The sequence below is a fragment of the Hyalella azteca genome, unplaced genomic scaffold (genome assembly GCF_000764305.2).
Source record: "Hyalella azteca isolate HAZT.00-mixed unplaced genomic scaffold, Hazt_2.0.2 contig2266, whole genome shotgun sequence".
Classification (NCBI taxonomy): Eukaryota; Metazoa; Arthropoda; class Malacostraca; order Amphipoda; family Hyalellidae; genus Hyalella; species Hyalella azteca.
The window spans coordinates 10,826-31,874 of NW_025932549.1; the positions used below are offsets into that span (position 1 = coordinate 10,826).

The window sequence follows — 21,049 nt, forward strand, 5'->3', positions numbered from 1 at the left end:
AAATGAAAGAAATGCATGAACTTTTCCATGAATGCAATTCATTCATCAGGCCTGGGATGCCCCAGCCACTAGTGCTGATAGGCGCAAGATGCGCGGGTTTAGTGAAATTCTCGGCAGCTTGAAACAAGGAAACGACTTTACTTGAAATCCAAGTGGCGTCACCCTTCAACTTGCTCCCTTCGATNATTTACATGTTCACAACACACGAAGGCAGTTTTGTGTGAAATTTCAAACCGTTATGTGGTCTATTACTAATGATATGGCGCCAAACTGAAAAAAAATTTAAGTGGAAAAATTATATACTAAATAATTTCTTACATACACATGTCATACATAGAAATGTTCGTCATGAATCAGAGAACACGTACGAAAAAATTTCATAATTTTTGCAAGTCGTTCAACAAAATATAGACCAAAAAAGACAAAAGGCTAAAACTTCATATAAAATTTAATAATTAAAATATAAACGACTTTCTTCCTATAGCTATACATGTTATATACCAAAATGTTCGTCGTGACTCAAAGAATATGGTCTAAATAATTTGAATTAAATCGTGTGGTTGAGACCGGAGAAAATAGCGCGAGAAGGCAAAAATTCGTATTGACCGCCTTTTATAATGGAAAATAAATATATTAAAACCCTTTTTCGGAGACAAAAAATATACCAAAATGAAGATAAACTATCGGCTCAAACAATGGTGAAGGTTTGAAAAAAAAATCGATCGAGAATTGCCGGAGTTATAAGCAAAAATATAAAACTTTTACCCTCGTAACACCTCCGAGAGATAATGTAAGTATTTAAAATGACGGTGTCAATACCAATACGCGTAGTAGCGCGGGAAAACGGGGGCTCGCGCCCCATTCCGTTTTTTTCATTTTGGGCAATAAAATGACGGTGTCATGGTCAACCATGGACGGTGTCAATACCAATACGCGTAGTAGCGCGGAAAAACGGGGGCTCGCGCCCCATTCCGTTTTTTTCATTTTGGGCAATTAAGTTCATGCCAGCATCGATACATTTTATTGTCCACTTCGAGTTTAACTGGCTCACTAAACGCTCAGCCTTAATTAGCAGGTTTCCCACACATAAATTTGTCAAATTGCAACGAAGCTATTTATTTACTGCACACCCCTGCTGTCTTTGTCAGACTCTAACTTGGAGTCATTCTCGGATGTTTCCTACAGCATGTTCACACATATGGCAAGGTATAGTCATAACCTCTGCTACAATATCCATTCCCTTAGCTGTGGTAGGGTGTGAGGGCGACTTCTGAACACCCTTTCTTTTAGATGTCCCCAAAGAAAGAAATCGCTAATGCTCAAATCAGGAGACCTCGTAAATATGTATATACATTATTTTGTATGATCAATTCGGTACATTCGTTTGTTAAAGTATGTTAATACAATTATTTTGTATCATTCGAAAAGACTTCAAGAGAAGGAAGAAAACTAAGATTGAGGGGGCAGAAGGACCCCCCCCCCCCCCCCCCCACTTCATGCGCTGCTTGAATGCTCATGCGTGTGTCACGCAACTACTCAAGACTCTTGGGATGCATTGCATTTAGAGTATGCATTAAGGAATGTTGTCTTGCCTTGGTGAGTAAAGAATTTACATTCTCAACAAACTGACAAAGTGCATCATAATGAGAATATAAATTCTGCTCACTAGTTTTACATTGACCATTTATTTCCTTGTTATGCATATAGTCTTATTCTTTAATAGATATTCCTTCTCCTTTTATGGCCAGAATAAGATCAAATATGTACAATTACATCAAGAAAATATTACAATATTTTACCATGATCTATTTCAGTATCAAACTATCAATGGCTGCATTGGCTGGAGCTATATCATCTATATGGGTGTCTGTGACGGTTGATATAGTAATATAGGTATAGCAGTTTTAGCGTTCATTAGGACATTCTACCCATCACCAATTCTTGAACATTGCAGAATTTTCACAGCTTGTTGCGGTTTCAAACGCGCAACTCAGTGCTCTAATTTTGCCGTGCTCAAGCGCCCGGACTCCTCGGTCCTCGCTGCTTTGACCACTGACCAGTACAGTGGGTAACAGACTAACAGGCAGCTGGGATCAAACCTGCACCATACTGCTCCAGTCACGGAATGCTGAACTGTAACCACTGGGGTGACTGGGCCACCTTACCCTTATGTCTTGAATAAGTTGTATCAAGAAGTGGAAACAAGGGTAAATATTACANTATACCACTGTAATTAAAGCTCTGTATCTGCAATATTATCATGCTTGTGCATTGCCCGTCCATACTTTTTATACTACGTAAAGCCAAACTCTGTACCCGCACTATGATCATGCTTACGAAATACGCTCTCATCCGTATTATATAACTGCATATCTAAGTTCCGTATGTACAAAGTGAAATATATGTACTTATTGTACTACTTAAAGCCAAGCCCTGTATGTGCAAAGAGAAATACACTTACTTATTATGGTATGCATAGATGAGTTTTTTTATCTGTAAGGTGTTTCACGGTGCTAATATACATGTCCATACCTACTATTATACTACGTAAAGTCAAGCTCTGTATGTGCAAAGAGAAATACACTCACTTATTATGGTCCGTATAAACAAGTTTTTTATCTGCAAGGTGTTTCACGCTGCTAGTATACGTGCCCATACTTACTATTATACTATGTACCTATAGTCAAGCTCTGTATGTTCAAGAAGACACTTATTATGGTATGCATAGATGATTTTTTTATCTGCAAGGTGTTTCACGCTGCTAATATACACGTCCATACTTACTATTATGCTATGTACAGTCAAGCTCTGTATGTTCAAAAAGACACTTATTATAGTATTAATGTCACTTATTTGCTTAAATCGCAAGTTGACTAAAAATTTAAAAGCAAAGAATAGTCCACAAAAATTCATATCTTTATAGAAAAAGAGATCTCTTATTTGCGGGCAATGCGCTCTTTCTTTCAGCTGTAATATGTGCCCCCGAGTTATAGATGGTGTTGGGAATTACATTTTTTGAGTTCAAAGAAATTGTTTACGCTGCATATACAAAAAAATTTGCACTCAAAATGAATTCTGTTCAAATTGAAGACTAGTTTGCTACCCTAGGTACATGGTTACAGACTAATTTTTCATACAGAATGTTCATCCCATGAAGTGAAGTTTTTCGATAAAGTAAAATCAAATGAATTGAATGAACACTGAACAGCCCTCCCAACATCGATGCAGTAGAAGTGCTTCTACCAATCACGAAATTCAATCTTGTTGCAAATTCACTGAAATATGGCAGCTAAGAGAAAGATATATTCCTTGGGTTATACTTTTATTTTTGTACAAATCAATATTTTAAATTTTTTTCATTAATTTATTAAAGAAAGACTGAAGTTAGAGGGTTGGTTCTGCATGAATTGAGGCTTTCTCTATTGTACCTTATGTAGGTGCTATTCACTCAAAGACTGCAATATAACCTTGCCAGGCTATGGCGGCTTTAGTGTACCCTTTCTCAATATTGTTGTCAACTTTATATAGGTACTATATACATACCTCGCCACTCCTGGTGAGTCTCAAGAACTTCCACTTTATTATATGATAGGGCAATAAAAAAAATTAGAGACTTTTTTTACTTTTAAAAGTCTAAACATAAGTCTACCCTGCACAAGTGTTAAATTTAATTTTTAGCATCATGGTGTTTTGAAATTTAATATATTCTAGCGGGTTTTCCGAAAGTGGCGACTTATGTGGAATTGATGGAAGTTAGTATGTAATAAAGTTTATCTGTGAGATGGTTTCTATGAATTGCAGCCACAAGATAAAATCAACATGGAATGTATTTATTGTGCCACAAGTTTATTTCATGGTATTCAACAATAACAAATATTAATTATTCAATTTATCAAATTTATTATAAATTAAAACAGTTCAAAATCTAGAAATACAATTACCTACAAAAACGTTTCTAAAAATACTTGCTTATGATGTCACTGCAAGCTCCCACTTACTTGTTGTCACTTGTCAATGTCATAATTGGGACCCTGTGCAACCCACGAAAGGAAATTATATAAGTAAAAAGTAAGTAAATAACATAAGATAAGTAAATAGGTATCTTACAAAAGTAAGATATTTTACTGCTCATTACTTTATTGTTTATTTATTATTTTTATATTTATATTGCATTATATTTATTATATTGGGTGCTGGCTGTGTTTTGATTGACAGATAAAGGTTGTGGTGTCAGTTTACAATAATCAACAAAATATTTTGGGTATTTTTTTTTCTAGGAAATTTGATCCTATGTTGGAAATCAATCTTCCAATTAGCAAGTTGATATTGAGTAATAATTACAATCTTTAGCATCAGTTATCTTGTTAAATGATTTGAAACTAAATCACATATAAGTCAAGCATAAAGTAATGGCCAACATGACTGAAGCTTTGACTGAAAATTCTGGTGAGAAAGATGAAGACTACTGTTTTTTTGGGACCATCAGCCCTACTGAAGCAGCTAAAATTTTGAAGGAAGGTACGTATATATTACAGCTGTCTATAGTTAGCAGAAGCCTTTGATAAAGTTCAACAGTTCAGTAAAATTGGTTTCCCAGATTACATAACATTGCAATATTTATCTCTGGAATCAAGTTTGTTGAAGAAAGACTACATTTTGTTCATTTTATTTTTATCATTTTGTTCATTTTATTTTATCATTTTCACTATATAGCCTGATTATATGTACAGTACCGTATATGTTTATATAGGATAAAAGGTGCAAAACTACTACTTCAACAATCTTAACTTGGATTGAAATGTTATAAAGGTGTAAGAAAATTTCTCACTAATTTTGATCATGAAATTAAATTGCCCATATTAATACCTGCTGCATTTAATCATGTTTCATGAACATCTAAATTCAATTAATTAATTAAGCTGGTTATTAAGATTTCTGCAATTTAGATTCGTATGGAAGCTAAATTATTGTTAAAAAATAAGACAAGAAAAGAAAAACAAGGCCAAACTGGCATTCATTAAATTTCATGCTGTTACAGTTGAAGATGTTGAGAAATTTCCAATTCAGAAGTTTTTTTTATGAAGTGCCCATAAAATCCGAATAAGCAAACTCAACTCAAAGTGTATTGAAACAAACAAATAGTTTTTAGTATAGATCTTATTTTCACTTTAGGTCATATATAATTAAAATGTGGAGCTATTTATTGGGCTGCATTCTTGTTGAGTCAATGTCATTAATGTCACAATGGAACACTGTATAAATGTATTTACTGGTTTTATGATCAAATTAATCCCTCAAAATATTTTGAACTTATTCATATAGGATAATTTTGTGAAATATAATTATTGGTGTGATAAGAATGATTTCATTCTGATTATTTAACACTGTTGAAGGTAAACTCCATTTTTTTCCTCAAATCTTGATAGCATATGACAATGACCTCTAATTTCCTCATCAGAAGGTGGTAGTGAAGGCACGTGGTTGGTTCGGGAAAGCAACTCATCTCCTGGCAACTTCGTCCTCAGTGTCATTATGGACGGAGAGCCTAAACATGCACTAATCCACAGACATCTCTCTGAAGATGCTGTCTTTAGTTTGAGTGAGTCAATTAAATATTGTTCAACTTGATAACAAATTGAGGGCTTGGATAATATTTTTCAATTTTGCTGTTTGGTGTTCAAGTCCAACTGATATTGTGCTATCTGTCCTTGACAGCATTCACAAATCTTGCTTTGCAGCAAGTTTTTAAACTTACGTACTTGGCTATCTTTTCCAAAGAATTTTAAGTTTTTTTGTGTGGGTTTAATTTTTCATAATGTGTGCTAATGCCATGAATTTCATTACACAATAAAACCATCAACTGGTTCTCGAACAACATCAATGAATGTTATATGTTTTTGTCACCTCAACATCTATGCCAGTGAGCTTCCCCATTAATTATTAGCTCCACTGAAAGTAAGATGTTATCTTAATTGGTTGCTTTTTGCATTTCAGCCATTGCAGAAAACATGCCAATATTCCATGGCCTGGACTCCCTCATTAATCACTACAAATGTCATCCTTTGAAGCCCTCTGCCCTCCTCTCCAATCCAGGGTTGGTTATTGGATAAATTCTACGTATATTTGTTCACAGTCAGTATTATTCAATTGATCTTCTCAGATTCAATTTCATCAATAAGTACTTTTTTATAATGATAATTATTATTAATTTTCCATTTATATATGATGAATGTTCATTCAGTGTATATTTTTTTTTTGTAGTATTATTAATGCATTGAAGCTATTTCATGTGTGAAAAGTTATTCTTCTTTTGCATCATCAATTCTATTTTGAAGTTAATCATTTGTCATGTTATAACATCATCTGTTATTAGAATTCTTATTTGAATTTTGTTGATAATTTTCTGAATCTCTACTTTAACTTTTATCTGAATTTTGTTGATAACTTTTCTGAATCTCTACTTGATTTTTTTTTTGTAATTTTGTTGATAAATTTTCTGAATCTCTACTTGAATTTTTATTTGAATTTTGTTGATAATTTTTCTGAATCTCTACTTGAATTTTATTTGAATTTTGTTGCTAACTTTTCTGAATCTCTACATGAGAAAAGGAGGAACTATGAAATTATCAATTTGTGCAGAAATGAGACTCATTTACTGTACACCCTGAAAAAAGTCTGCAGGAAAGACCCTTTACCGGCCAATTGTAAACTCCATGGCTCCAGTAATCTCCTGCATGCAGCTGTACGCAAAGGTAATGGAGGCATGAGGTTCTGAGTCAGTCAGTTCCTTCATAAGTCAATCATTTAAAATGTATTTCTTTTTAATTATAACCTGCTTCATGCAGCTGTACGCAAAGGTAATGGAGGCATGAGGTTCTATTCCTTTTCACAATGTATTTCCTTGGGGGTAATAAATACAAATTTTTTGCAAGATTATCTCTATTCATGTTTTTTATAAGAAGTTGTTTTGTGCCCAATATTTCATACAGTTATTGCATCTAGCCTACCTGTGAAAACATTGATGTCAATTTGTATTAAAATTAGTTATTATTACCCTTGACATGTAGAATGTCTACACCTAATTACATTGGTACATTAGTGTATAAGTAGTTCTTAAATGCATTTTTTGTTGGAGATCAGATCATTCTTAATTACATTACACGTGTTGGGACTCATCTAAATCTCTTCACTGTGCAGGAGATGTTGCTGCTGTAGTCCAGCTACTGCGCTCAGGTTACCGACAAGTTGACGCTCGCAACGAAGAAGGACTCACAGCCTTGCACATCGCATGTCTTACATGTGTGTCTCCTCAAAGATTTTACTCAAAATGATAAGCCACAGACTTTTTTAAAATGAGTTAATTTTTAATTTCCGGATTTACTCAAGATCTATATCGATTTCTTATGCATGATAATGCTGGTATTGATGATAATTTACTGGTCTACTTATTGATTGTACAAAATCATAGTGACAAACCATTGATTTTTTTTAGAATCAGTTCATTTTTAATTTCCTGATCTACTCAAGATCTAAACCAATTTCTTATGCATGATAATGCTGGTACCTATTCATGATACTTTACAGGTCTACTTAAAGGACTGAAAAATGAACTTGAGGAAGAGTCTAGAAAAGTCTGCTTTGACATTATGATTGTACTATATTCTGTCTGTATGATATGAATTACATAGTTGGTTGCTACCAGTTTACCAAATGTTGCATGAATAACTGTCAAGTTATGTTTTATTATTTCGTTTTTCTTCCGATCATTTTATCATCTATTATACAGGGAATTCAAAATTTGTTGAATGTCTATGGCATCCCCATGTCCAATTTTGCCGTAATTTACTTATATGAAAAGGGAGACAAGTTTTTATTTCCTTAACAAATTCAATAGTAAATGTTCTGCTAAGAGAAATTTTTACCTAACTGTATGGATTATAAGAGAAATATCGACCTTAATGTATGTATTACGCCAATTCTTTAGCATGAAAACTAAATAAATTCTATTCAGTTTGCATTCTTTGGTCACAGATAACGAGGAAATAATCCAGGAACTTCTGAAAGCAAGAGCTAAGCTCAAAGTGCGGGACTGTGAAGGCCTGTCACCATTGCATGTAAGTCACCTACGTAATTGTTCTGTAACTGCTCAGTATGATCCGCTGGAAAATATTCGCACGATACTATATTTTATGAATTGATATTTAGCCTGAATATTTATTGCCCTGTATTCTGTTTCAAACATCAAATTTATACGAATTCTTAACATGTGGAATGTGCTTATACTGAGCAACATTAATTTAACTGGTTCTACCACTTCAAAGCTGTAAATCATTAGCCGGAATTTAATAATTTGTGCCTCACTTGTTCTAAATATCATACATGAATATTTTCAACTAATCTCAATTCTCGTTATCTAAAGCTAAAACATTTGAGTATCAATCTTACTATTTATCAAAGATTTTTTGTAACACATTCATTGCAATCAGATCTCATTATTTTTGCGTAGTATTTGTGCAGACTGAATAAAGCAGCACTGGTTGAACTTCTAATTACCAGCGACCCATCAGCCATGCAGTGGCGAGTGCCGTCAAATGGTGAGTGTGCGTTGACTGCAACCAAATTAAACATAACAAGTTTCTTATGTTTGGAACAAATTTCTTTTTATTAATTCAGGTATAGCTGTGGACTGTGGATAAGAAACAAGAAGTTTTGTATGTTTGGAACGAATATCTTCTTATTAATTCAGGTATAGCTGTGGACTGTGGATAAGGAACCTAAAAAGTTTTGTATGTTTGGAACAAATAAATTCTTAATAATTCAGGTATAACTGGGGACTGATTAAGTTTTGGCCTTGGGGTTTTCATCTAGTTTTTCTGTCAATACCTAATAAGGCTTCTCGGTCCCTTTCTGTTCAGTAGGGTTCCTCTGTGAATTTGTATGCAAACTTTGTTTCATTTACACGTTGTGTGGTTTCGATGTAAAACTTTTGCTGGATTTAATATTCTACTTTATATCTGTATTTCTGTTCAGCACCGTATTGCTAAGTAGCATGCCGGTAAATTGGTTTAAAATTTAATTTCTCACTAATTAACAAATGAGTGTGCATCCCGTGCTCATTTCAAACTTGAGTTTTATTTTCAAAACAAAATTTTTTGAATTGAAAATCGTAATTAGTATTCAATTTTAATTTTGTAAATGCAAAATTTGCGTCAATAATGAGTATAATTCTGGGCAGCTGAGGTCGCTCTGCACGAAGCTGCCGCGAGCCGAAGTCTGGGGTGTGTGGAGAAGCTCCTGCTGCACGGGGCGCCCGCCCGCCCCCGCAACTCTGACGGGCAAACTCCCGAGGAACTCGCTCGTCTCAACCACGCCAACGACATCCTCAAGATACTCCGTGAGTTTCTGCGTCGCAAACACTTCATTACTGCAGTCATGTTCTTGATAAATGAAGTATGTGTTCCTACACGAGTGACTGCGTTGCAAACCCTGTTCCTTACTGCAGTCATGTTCTTGATAAATGAAGTACGTGTTCCTTCACGAGTGACTGTACGGGGAACGCTGAACGTTATTGCTGTTGTGTTGTTGCTACTTGAAAAACGAGCTCCATTGCCGTAATATTCTTGATAAGTAAAGTATAAGCTTATCCGTGAGTGTCTGCTTGGCAAATACTGAACGTTACTGCAGTCATGTACTTGATGCATGAAGTATGTGTTCTTTCGTGAGTGACTGCACGGGGAACACAGAACGTTATTGCTGTTCAGCTTTTATTGTTCGTGCGTACATGAAAAACGGGCTCCTCCGCGGAAGCCCGCGTGGCAAACACTGAATGTTATTGCGGGAATATTCCTAATAAGTGAAGTAAAAGCTTTTTCTTGAGAGACAGCGTGGTAAAATCTGAACGTTATTTTTGACTAAAAGATAAATCACATGACTGGTTACAGAGCGTCATGTGCCGCCACCACCGCGCTTCTCTTGCAGCGCCTTCCTTCACGGCGCCATGTCCCGCTACCGCTGCCAGCAGCTGCTCCATGACGCCGCTGGCCTGCCAGCCGGACCTCAGCTCCAGGTAGTTTGCATCACATCTTGCGGCAGAGGTGCTTATATCTTAACGTCAAGTCGCCACAGCATCAATGTTGCCGGATCCCAATAAAAACGATCTATTTTGTCAACAAAACTGAACTGCAACTTTCTAGAGAGATCACAGCAACTTCGTAGTTATAATGTGGTAATCAAACCCTAAAAGTCGTAGATCTGGCCTTTTTTACAGGTTTATTTTTGACGAGCATTGAGTTAGTGCTGTAGGTATCTGCTGAGTGGCGACCCGTGTGCCATTGACGGCAGTCCTGATGCCATTAGTTGCAACTGAAGTTTTATCAGAGTCTATCAGTGATCTCTTGGACCTAGAGAAATACTAGTTCTTGTTTGGCTGTTAGGCATTACTTGTGTACACTAAGATGAAATAACGCCTCTCTTTACTGTATGTACCCACAGAACGACGATGATGGTGACCGCCAGCAAGACACGTCACTCGTCGTGTCTGACGATGAAAATGACTGTACTGACAAAACCTTCGATGACACGACGCCTGGCCAGGGCGACGATGCTGTCGAAGACCACAGAGCTGCACGAGACGACAATGCTGCCGAAGAGACGTACTTTCTCGTGCGAGCTTCTGTTAAAACTTCCCGATTTGTCTTGTCTCTGAGATATGCCGCACAGACGTTGCACTTCGAAATACTTCAGACCGTAAGCTATTCTTTAAAGATAATTCTATATGTCTAAATAACTCTCTTTGCAAGACTTTGCTCATATATATTGTTATTGGTAGTGAGTTATTATTTCAGTATAATCTCCAATACAAATCGGTTGTCAATTTTATTGATCTTGGTACAGTGTATACTAATAATCCGTGACGTGAACACAATAGTGGAGTGGACTAGCAACTTTTCCAAAATTTATTATCAGACTGATTTTTTTTGCTTGGAGGGCCTTTTATAAGGTTCAATTTGATGAGGTTCAATTATAAGGTTCAATTTGATGTTCTAACGAATGTTAGAACATCAGTAAAATTAACTGTATAAATTTTTAATTTGAAGAGACAAGAGCACTGCACGTTGCCGCATTGCACAGCACGGTACCGCATGGCACTGCACGGTATCGCATTACACGTCATAGTACCGCATAACACTGCATGGCAGCGCATTGCACTGCATGGTACCGCATTGCACAGCATTACACGTCATGGTAATCATCTCTTATCACAACAGGACGCCGGCGAGCTTCACATCGACGACGGGCCGCTGTTCCCGTGCCTGGAGACGCTCGTCGACCACTACACGCGCCTGCAAGATGGCCTTCCCTGCCTCCTCGTCCATCCTGTCCCATTGCTGTCACGTCTCTTTGCTGTCACGTCTCTTTGCTGTCACGTCTCTTTGCTGTCACGTCTCTTACTGTCACGTCTCATGTGTGTTTTTCTTTATTATATCTGGCGTGCTCTGTGTTGTGTGCATACCGCGTGATGTCTACCTTGCCGGTTGTGTGTGTTGCTTTTTTTCTGTAGCGTTTCTGATGTTGGGAGTGGGGTTAGAAGACCGCTTTGAACGAACCAGCGAAACCATTACTAGTTGATCCATTATGATTAATTAATTCATTGGGACTCTAGGCAAAACATCTTTATTCCGGCTAAAGTTGTACTCTTTATCTTGTTTCAGCATTTAGTTGTACTGCCGGAAAAAATTTAATAGATAATATGTTCCACAATGAGTAGGTTCTATGGATGAAATGTTCCACAATATAGGAGCCTATTTAATGTAGCTTATAATACAGTACCATTTTATGGTGCAGGACACAGACGTGGCGACAGTTTCATCTGTAGACAGCAGGTTACGAGCCTCGTCTGACACGCGCCAGCTGCTGGCGTCAGACAGCGACTTGCTGCGCGACTTCGAGCCCAGCGTGGAGGACCTCAGCACATCTGATGCTCCTGGTGAGGTTTAGCTCTCCTGAGAACTATTGGGCTTGAAGGGTTCTCATTTATGACAAAATAAAGTTTCTTGCATTCAAGAAATGAATTTTTATGTGTGTCAAAATTTGGTCTCTCGGTTTTTCGAAATAAATAAACGTGTTGTTCTTAGGAGTACCCAGGGTGAACCTCATCACTTCTGATAAGAAATGGAGGGATGACTGAAAAATACGTATTCTATTGGGGCTTTGATGTTTTCTGTGCAGTAATGTTAGGTCCTTTACATTCCGAAAAAAAGTTGAGAATAATATACCGTATTTCATAGTTTTTTTAATTTTTAACAATATTATCTCAGAATTTGAATGAGAAATGTATCGTGTTTCCGCTCTCAAATTCTTCGCTGATTCTCCCTAATAACTCTCCAGGAAACTCTTAATTCTATTTCTAACAATCAAAGCATTGCTTTTACATTTCCAATTTCCTCAATTCATAAAGTCGTAGTTCGAAGTGTGTAAATAAGTTAATAATTTTAAAGTTTTCAAATAATTCTCTGTTAACCTGTCTTTAGTGAAGCTTAATTCTTAAAATACTTATCTCACTTACGCTGGTCTGCATTTTCATGATAAAATTGGTCTTGGAATCTCAAAATTTTTCGAGTGGATTCTGTACATTTTTTTTTTTTTTTTTTTTTGTCGTCCGTGATTTTTATACAATTTGTCATTTATCTTCCTGACCAGATCAAAGAGCTGCGGAGTCTTTAATGAGAGCATTTGATGTGAGTATCAGAGTTCTGGAAATTAATTTTTTATTAGTTTGCTGTCTTCTTTTCGTGCTATTCAGCTCACATCCTGCTAATTAACAATGAGCATTATTCATTTATGTGTTCTTGAATGACACTATCTGCAATGGGATTCACGATGCTGAAATACGCGTCTATACTTGTTATACCACTGTAATTAAAGCTCTGTATCTGCAATATTATCATGCTTGTGCATTACCCGTCCATAGTTTTTATACTACGTAAAGCCAAACTCTGTATCCGCAATGTCGTCATGCGTCCGAAATACACTCTCATCCGTATAATATAACTGCATATCTAAATTCTGTATGTGCAAAGTGAAATGTACGTAATTATTGTACTACTTGAGCCAAGCTCTGTATGTGCAAAGAGAAATACACTTACTTATTATGGTATACATAGATAAGTTTTTTATCTGTAAGGTGTTTCACGCTGCTAATATAATATGACCATACTTACCTACTCTTATACTACATAAAGTCAAGCTCTGTATGTGCAGCATCTACGCACGGACGCGGGTGTGGGGAGCGTGTCGGCCGTACCCAACACCGAGTCTCCCGCCCTGCAGGGCGACAAGACGTCCGAGGTGTGCGGCACCATCCACCCCAGCAGCCTGAGTCTCGGGCCCACGCTCGGCGCCGGGGAGTTTGGTTCCGTTATCAAGGGCGTCTGGAGGAGTCCTGCCGGTGACCAGGTCAAGCGTGGTTATATTTTTACAACTTCTTTGTTAATTCAACTGGAATTTCATTTGCATTATTCTATTGTGTTCTGGGTCATTTCTCGGGAATTGGGTATATATGCTGGTGAATGCACGAGACTTGTCTAAAAGAATTAGAGTGTTGGGCTGATGAGCCTTCTGTTTTACATTTCTTTAGGAAGCGTACATGTCAACGTGTACAAAATGTAATTTTTGGACATTTATTCTTTGGCGTTTCTCTTTTATCCAGTCGTGTTCAATTGAAAATTCAACTACAGGGTGACACAAAAAAAACAGAGCTCACTAAAAGTCTTATAACTCCTGAAATTTTATTCAGTTTGAAACAAAAATTCTATGGAATTATGTACAACCCTGTCTCTTATACACATCTAGATGTGTATAAGAGACAGATAGTGCAATGGTCAAGGGACTTAATATTGCAATGGTNGGGCGTCTGGAGGAGTCCTGCCGGTGACCAGGTCAAGCGTGGTTATATTTTTACAACTTCTTTGTTAATTCAACTGGAATTTCATTTGCATTATTCTATTGTGTTCTGGGTCATTTCTCGGGAATTGGGTATATATGCTGGTGAATGCACGAGACTTGTCTAAAAGAATTAGAGTGTTGGGCTGATGAGCCTTCTGTTTTACATTTCTTTAGGAAGCGTACATGTCAACGTGTACAAAATGTAATTTTTGGACATTTATTCTTTGGCGTTTCTCTTTTATCCAGTCGTGTTCAATTGAAAATTCAACTATGATCTGAGCTTAGTTTAATAACGTGGAAAGTGCACTTATTTATGTTCTAATTTGGCCATAACTTCGGCTGTGAAGCTCACCTCATTCATAAATAGCTGAATGTGAAAGGATATTTCTGTACTCGTATAATAATGTGTAAAATATTATTAAATTAAGTTCGATACCTTCCTTACTTCTCCTCCTGCTGTTGGCTATCTTAAAGGTATAATTAATATTATTATATACTATAAAGCAATACTTATTTTTCTTGTATTACAGGTGCCTGTGGCAGTAAAGACTCTCCACGACGCCTGTTCCTCCAACAGAAAGCTCTTCATGCAGGAGGCTCAGCTCATGGTCAACCTCAACCACCCGTACATCGTCAAGCTGCTGGGCGTGTGNCAGACATCGTCTCTCGTTGTTGAAAGCAAACAGCCCTTATTAGTTATTAAAGTTAAAAAGTTATTCATTTCTAATCTACTGTGTAATTTTTTTTAGATCTTGCAGTCTGCAAGAATACCCTTGCATGTATAATAAAAAATAATCATATTCACCCTTATTTCGTGGCCATTTTCATTTCAATGAAACTATAGCTGCAAATAATATCGCATTGATTTCTCATTTTCTTTGCTTTTAAATTCTGAATTAATTTGCGATATAAGAACACCAATGATATGATTACCTGAATCCATTGTGTTTTCACAATTACCGGTATCAGCTTTATTTGAGTTAATGAAGGTTTCGATCGCGCTTAGAATCAAAATATATAATTAACATCGGACTGTTAAAAGTTGATCGTTTTTGCGCTATTCTCAAGGCTGGATCCTCAGCTGAATGGTATGAGCTCCGCTGAAAAATCGCTTTCATTTTAATGGCGATCGGAAAATTACAGGCCTTACCTAACCATCATTAATGCATTGTGCATATCACCTGTGTGTCATTTACTGAAATGTTACATGTTATGTATTGCCTTTACCTGTGTGTGTCACCGTGACGCTCTACAACTGCCGCGAATCATCTATTCATCACGTAACTTAGTTTCCTCATTTACAGGTGCAAGAACTGGCGGCGATGGGGGCGCTGTTGGACCACCTCCTCGACCACCCCAACGACGTCGACCCTAAATTCCATCTGAAGCTCTGGCCCGCTCAGGTGGCGCTTGGTACGACTTATGCCGTGTTCCCTCCCATTATTTGTTCAGAGTGCTCTTGCATTATATTGTTCGTGTCTTCATTGGGGCTGCGTGTATGCAAAGAGACATTTTTACATTCTCACCCAGAGCAGTTGTTTTTCATCCATACTGCTACTCCATAAGACGTGCTGTTCGTGTTCTTCAGAGTGGACGTTTGGTCTCACTGCGATCAAAATTAGCTTTAATTATGTAAATTTATCCCTAATAGGTTTAATAAATCATGAAACTGAACTAGAAACAATGATAGATCATTCTACAACCATCTACGTCATTTAATGAGTGCCTTGCTCAAAAATTGAGTAACATTGTGAATGACAGAAGTCATCCACTAAATACTACTGTCTACACTTCTGTTGCTTAAGCACGTGATCATTTTATATCTTTAAATGCATAAGTCTTGTTTATGTACGCAAATCGGTAATGTGCATTGGCCATCCTCGCAGCATACAAGACTGCCTATTCATTATATGTCGGTGACGGCCGCCCTTTCGGAATTTTAGAATCGAAGCTTGTCTGATACAAAATTTTTTACCCCTTAAGCGAGGTTCACATTTGAAAAATCAACACAAAATAATCTTAAGTTCTCTTTCGTTCTCTTACTTTAACCAGCACGCCTACCTCTTTATAGAGTTATTTTTATTCACTGATCCCGTGTCGCATTAGGGTTTTTATATTGCGAATCACGATGCACGGGGACAACTTGATCTCACATGATCTCTGCGCTAACGATGCTTATCGACTTTGTTCAGGAATGCAGTACCTGGAGCAGAAGCGCTTCGTACACCGGGATCTGGCATGCCGTAACTTGCTGCTCTCGTCTCCCACGCTCGTCAAAATAACAGACTTTGGTTTGTCTCGAGCCACGGGCCAAGGGTCCGACTACTACAAGGCTAGCCAGGGCGGCAAGTGGCCCTTAAAATGGTCAGTAAATATCATCTTTCAGGCACTTTTTGGACAACACTAATTCTGTACCGTCAATGAAACATGAGTTGCCACACAGCAAAAATTGCACTTAATACCTGCTGCTCCTATTGATGCACTAAAGCATGTTGAGAATCGTGCGATACATGTCAAAAATTTAGTTGATTGTGTTTGATTTATGCCTGAAATCACCAAGTTGTTTGAATGTTATTGATAGTTCTAACTCTACTTCATTTGCAGAAAAGTTATTTCCTATCTTAAACAGTCAACACAAGTTTTATTTGACTCGTATGTTGTTGTCGTTTTTGTATTATTCTATTAACATTACTATCATGGAAAACCTTTTTATCAGATTTTCTCTATTTAAGTCTTAGTAAAAAAAACTACCGCGAAACCTGTGACAATCTCCCACAATTTTCGTGAGTTAACGAAAGTTAATATCGATTAGGTACGCTCCGGAGAGTATAAACTACGGCCGGTTTACGCACAGTAGCGACGTGTGGAGCTACGGCATCACGCTCTGGGAGATGTACACATTTGGTGATCAACCCTACGGGCAGCTGCCTGGCTTTAAGGTAAATTATTGTTGCCATAAGAAATCTCTGAAACTCGACGATTCATCACGTTATACGTTAAGTATAAAATATTTTACTAGCATCGGTAGAAAGTGGGGAACAGTGAACGTTTGGCATGAGATTTCATTGTGCTCATTATTTTATTGTGAATTATCGTTTTTATCCATGTCAGTTTGATCCAAATATTTTCATACTTATAGATCTATATAGTAATTAACGTCAATGTTACTACTGACTAATCAACATTATGGAATGAGTGCGTTTCATTATCTCCTTGTCACTGATTTATTTAACCATTTTAGAATGCTTGTGTTTGTATGTACATTGACATTGCTGTGTTCCCAGGTGGTTGATCTCTTGGAGCGTGGTGAGCGACTGCCTCAGCCTGCGTCGTGCAGCAACGCTGTCTACCGCCTCATGACGCGCTGCTGGCACCTCCAGCCCCAGCAGCGCCCCACCTTCGTTCAGCTCGCCCAGCACTTCTCGGGCGGCTCCGAATACGTCGACGTTAAGCCTTACCTTATGACCAAAGGATAAATTGCTCCCAGGCACCACTCAAAATTATGAAGTCTTGTCCCACGGTTGTACTTTTCTGCTACATTTGGTTATCTTCGTTCAGCTCGCCCAGCACTTCTCGGGCGGATCCGAATACGTCGACGTTAAGCCTTACCTTATGACCAAAGGATAAATTACTCCCAGGCACCACTCAAAATTATTCTCGGGCGGCTCCGAATACGTCGACGTTAAGCCTTACCTTATGACCAAAGGATAAATTGCTCCCAGACACCACTCAAAATTATTCTCGGGCGGCTCCGAATACGTCGATGTTAAGCCTTACCTTATGACCAAAGGATAAATTGCTCCCAGACACCACTCAAAATTATTCTCGGGCGGCTCCGAATACGTCGATGTTAAGCCTTACCTTATGACCAAAGGATAAATTGCTCCCAGACACCACTCAAAATTATGAAGTCTTGCCCCTCTGTTGTACTTTTCTGCTACCTTTTGGTTAGTGCAGGGTGGCGCGCGGTAATTTGCTGATTTGGGAATGAAATAAAAAAATTATGATCACTAGAAAAATTTATTTTATATTTGAATTATACTGAACGGTAATGGAATTTATAAATTACATGGTTTTAAATAGTGTATCTGGCAAATGTCGACCTTCGCATTCCACCCACTGCTGCATACGTTTTCTGAAGTTTTCATGAACTCTGACAAGCATGCCCACTGGTATTCTGCCAATTTCATCTTCAATATTGTTCCTTATTGTATCCAAGGTATTGGGGCGGTTGATATACACCTTAAACTTCAGGTAACCCCAGAGAAAAAAATCGCATGGGGCTAAATCTGGTGAGCGTGCTGGCCAGGTCACGTCACCCCTCGATGAGATAAGCCCTCCAGGAAACATTTGCCTCAAACAATTCATGGTCACCCTCGCTGTGTGTGCAGTGGCACCATCCTGTTGGAACCATGTATCCTCTAATTCCATTGCTTCAAGAGCTGACTGAAAATAATCCTGTATCATAGACAAGTACCATTCGGAGTTCACAGTTATGGCACGACCGCTATCGTGAAAAAAGGAAGGCCCAATGATGCCTACTCGCGATATGGCGCACCACACAGTGACGCGGTCCGAATGCAGAGGCCTCTCTGCATTATATTCTCTCAGGTCCCCTTCGTAGACATGACACATTCCCCGCTGTTCTGAATGCATTCACCCAATTTACAATTGATTGCCGTCCAGGAACACGTCCGCGTGAAGGAACAGCGAATCGTGAACGACAAGCACGCTGCACTGCAATGATCGAGTGGGCATTTAAAAAATACGCTTCTACACAAAATGACTTCTCCTCACGTGTCCACTGCATGATGGCAACTGAGAGCCAGACGAATACAAATTTCCCGCCATCCACTGTAAGCCACGACCACTCTCCTCTGTCTTCGACCGTCAGTGCCACCACAGCATGCAGTGCAAAAAAGCAAATTACCGCGCTCCACCCTGTATATATGCAATGTGGCCTGCGAACTCAAGTGTTATCGCCAACACAACTGGCCTGCATCGGCAGCTGAATTTAATAAAAGATTACTGTTTCTGATAAATAAGTTCGTCATTTGGCTCCTTTGACGGCTTCAGGGAATTTCCTTACCAAGAGGGGATACTTTAATCCAGAGCAGGAACCAAGCGCGCCATCTTGCTAGTTTTGACAACTCAATCAATCATGAGTTGAGCAGTTCGACTTTATCAAATCGCGGAAGATGAATATAATGATTCTTTGAGCTTAGTGAATAAGATTTATGTTGTACTTTGCGCCGCTTCTTCCCAACACAAAAATTATGTGATAGTCAACACACGATGCATTTTACTGTTAGGTTTGATTTTGCGAATTAATCAAGCTTAACTGTCTAGTGCTGCCATATCGGGCGACTTATTATTGAGTCGCATGTTTGTATGTATTGGTTATCATCTGCCGTCAAAATTAATGTGCTTCTAAAGAATACCAAGAATGGCTTCTCACCTTCACAATTTCTATTTGCAATGTAACAACAATAATGTACATTTGTGGCCTTGGACGGTTGTGTGTGATTCGTGCATTCCAATTCTTTTTATGTACAGATTAAGAGTCATTTATTTTTTTAAGCATTGTAAATTAATATTTTTGATACTTCATTATTAAGACTTGCCCAGAAATTTTCTGCTTATTTCCTGCACTTTTTGATGTCAGAATTCACTTGTTAAGCTTGCACGCGTAACGCAGTGCGGAGCTCATCTCTGCACTTAATCAGCAGGAGCAGAAAGCGAGAAAGAATTCACCTTTTTTTATTCGCTTTTGTTTGTGGCATAAAGAGATTGAACAATTTTTTGCAATTTTCTTCATAGGCGCTTTAATTATGTGCATGTATGTTTACCGAGCAATTTTAACTGATGTTTAAATCGAATGATAAGTCTTCTGAATGATATACAGCCGTTTCTTCCGGAAATTGTTTCTAAGAATAAGACCTTTCTTTACAACGCCTACGACATCTAAGACTTATGTTTTCTACGTTGAATTTAGTCTGCATTGTAACTTATAACTCGTTCGGTTTCGAATAATCAGTGCAATTACTTTGTAGCTTTTGGATTCGCTATATTTTATTTTTGTACTGTATGTTTTTGAAATGGGGTTGCGGTGAATTATAAGAGATTTAATATAATATATTATAAGAGATTTAATGTAATATATGATTACAAAGCTTCACGTTGATTTAAATGTTCGCACATTTACCTATTTAAACAGAATTTAGATCACTTCAGTTGACCATCCGTGAACCCGGTCAAACTCAAACCTGACCCTCAAATGAGATATCTTCTTCTTTATGGTGCAGTAAATACTCTATAGTTGAATAAAACTCCAGTTCTGAGGGTGTACATGCACACGGCAGCATTTGGTACAAGTTTTCTTTAGAAGCCCTTTAAAGGTGTCTGGCATGATGAAGTTTATTGGGTCGTCCTCAAATTCCCAATTCTCATGTCACAAATATGAATTCAATGCTATTGGCCCTTCATACCAATACGAAATGCAGTGTCAAGCTAATCACTATGAAATAGCTTCAAGAACCACATCGACAAAACAAAATTAATACCGTAGTGTGAAATGGTCCAATCGATGGTATATCTGTCTGTATTTATTAGGTCTGTAGCGATGTCTGTATTTATTAGGCCATTAAACATGTCGCCGATTCTTAACATTGCAGAATACCCACAGGGTATTGCGGATACGAACACGAAACTCACTGCTTCAAATTTGCTGAGCCTCAACCACCTGGCCTCCTCGCCCATTTGACCAGAACAGACGGAGGTAGCTGGGATAGAGCCCGCACACCTCTACTCTATTACGGGTACTCTGAACTATAACCACTGGGCCACCATGCCCAGTGCTTGGTCGGGTCAGTCCCGGGGTCACATATATACGTCACATACGTCTCAAGCACCTGGTCGCTCTGAATCTCAACAAGTCATGAGGACCAGATCGCTCCCACCCTAGATTGCTCAAAGAATTTGCAACCGTTCTGGCCTGCCCTTTCAAAAACCCTCGAACGAAGGAACTTTGCCGTCCGACTGGAAAGAAGCTCAAGTAATACCATTGTTCAAAAAAAGTGACAATAGTATCCCCGGTAACTATCGC

At 38.0% G+C, this 21,049-nt stretch overlaps 1 protein-coding gene across 1 annotated transcript; it reads left to right on the forward strand.

Annotated features, from left to right (window-relative positions):
- Positions 1 to 4,219: 4,219 nt before the first annotated feature.
- On the forward strand, positions 4,220 to 20,128 carry LOC108682977 (tyrosine-protein kinase Shark). Its single transcript, XM_047885516.1, has 20 exons — positions 4,220 to 4,518; positions 5,459 to 5,599; positions 5,995 to 6,094; positions 6,640 to 6,752; positions 7,198 to 7,299; positions 8,032 to 8,114; positions 8,507 to 8,594; positions 9,236 to 9,394; positions 9,942 to 10,066; positions 10,492 to 10,746; positions 11,268 to 11,426; positions 11,815 to 11,986; positions 12,700 to 12,737; positions 13,261 to 13,455; positions 14,475 to 14,612; positions 15,249 to 15,357; positions 16,137 to 16,308; positions 16,757 to 16,883; positions 17,229 to 17,431; positions 17,583 to 20,128. Exons 1-19 carry the CDS (start codon positions 4,410 to 4,412, stop codon positions 17,418 to 17,420), a joined length of 2,577 nt encoding a protein of 858 aa, XP_047741472.1. The 5' UTR covers positions 4,220 to 4,409; the 3' UTR covers positions 17,421 to 17,431; positions 17,583 to 20,128.
- The last annotated feature ends 921 nt before the right edge of the window (positions 20,129 to 21,049 follow it).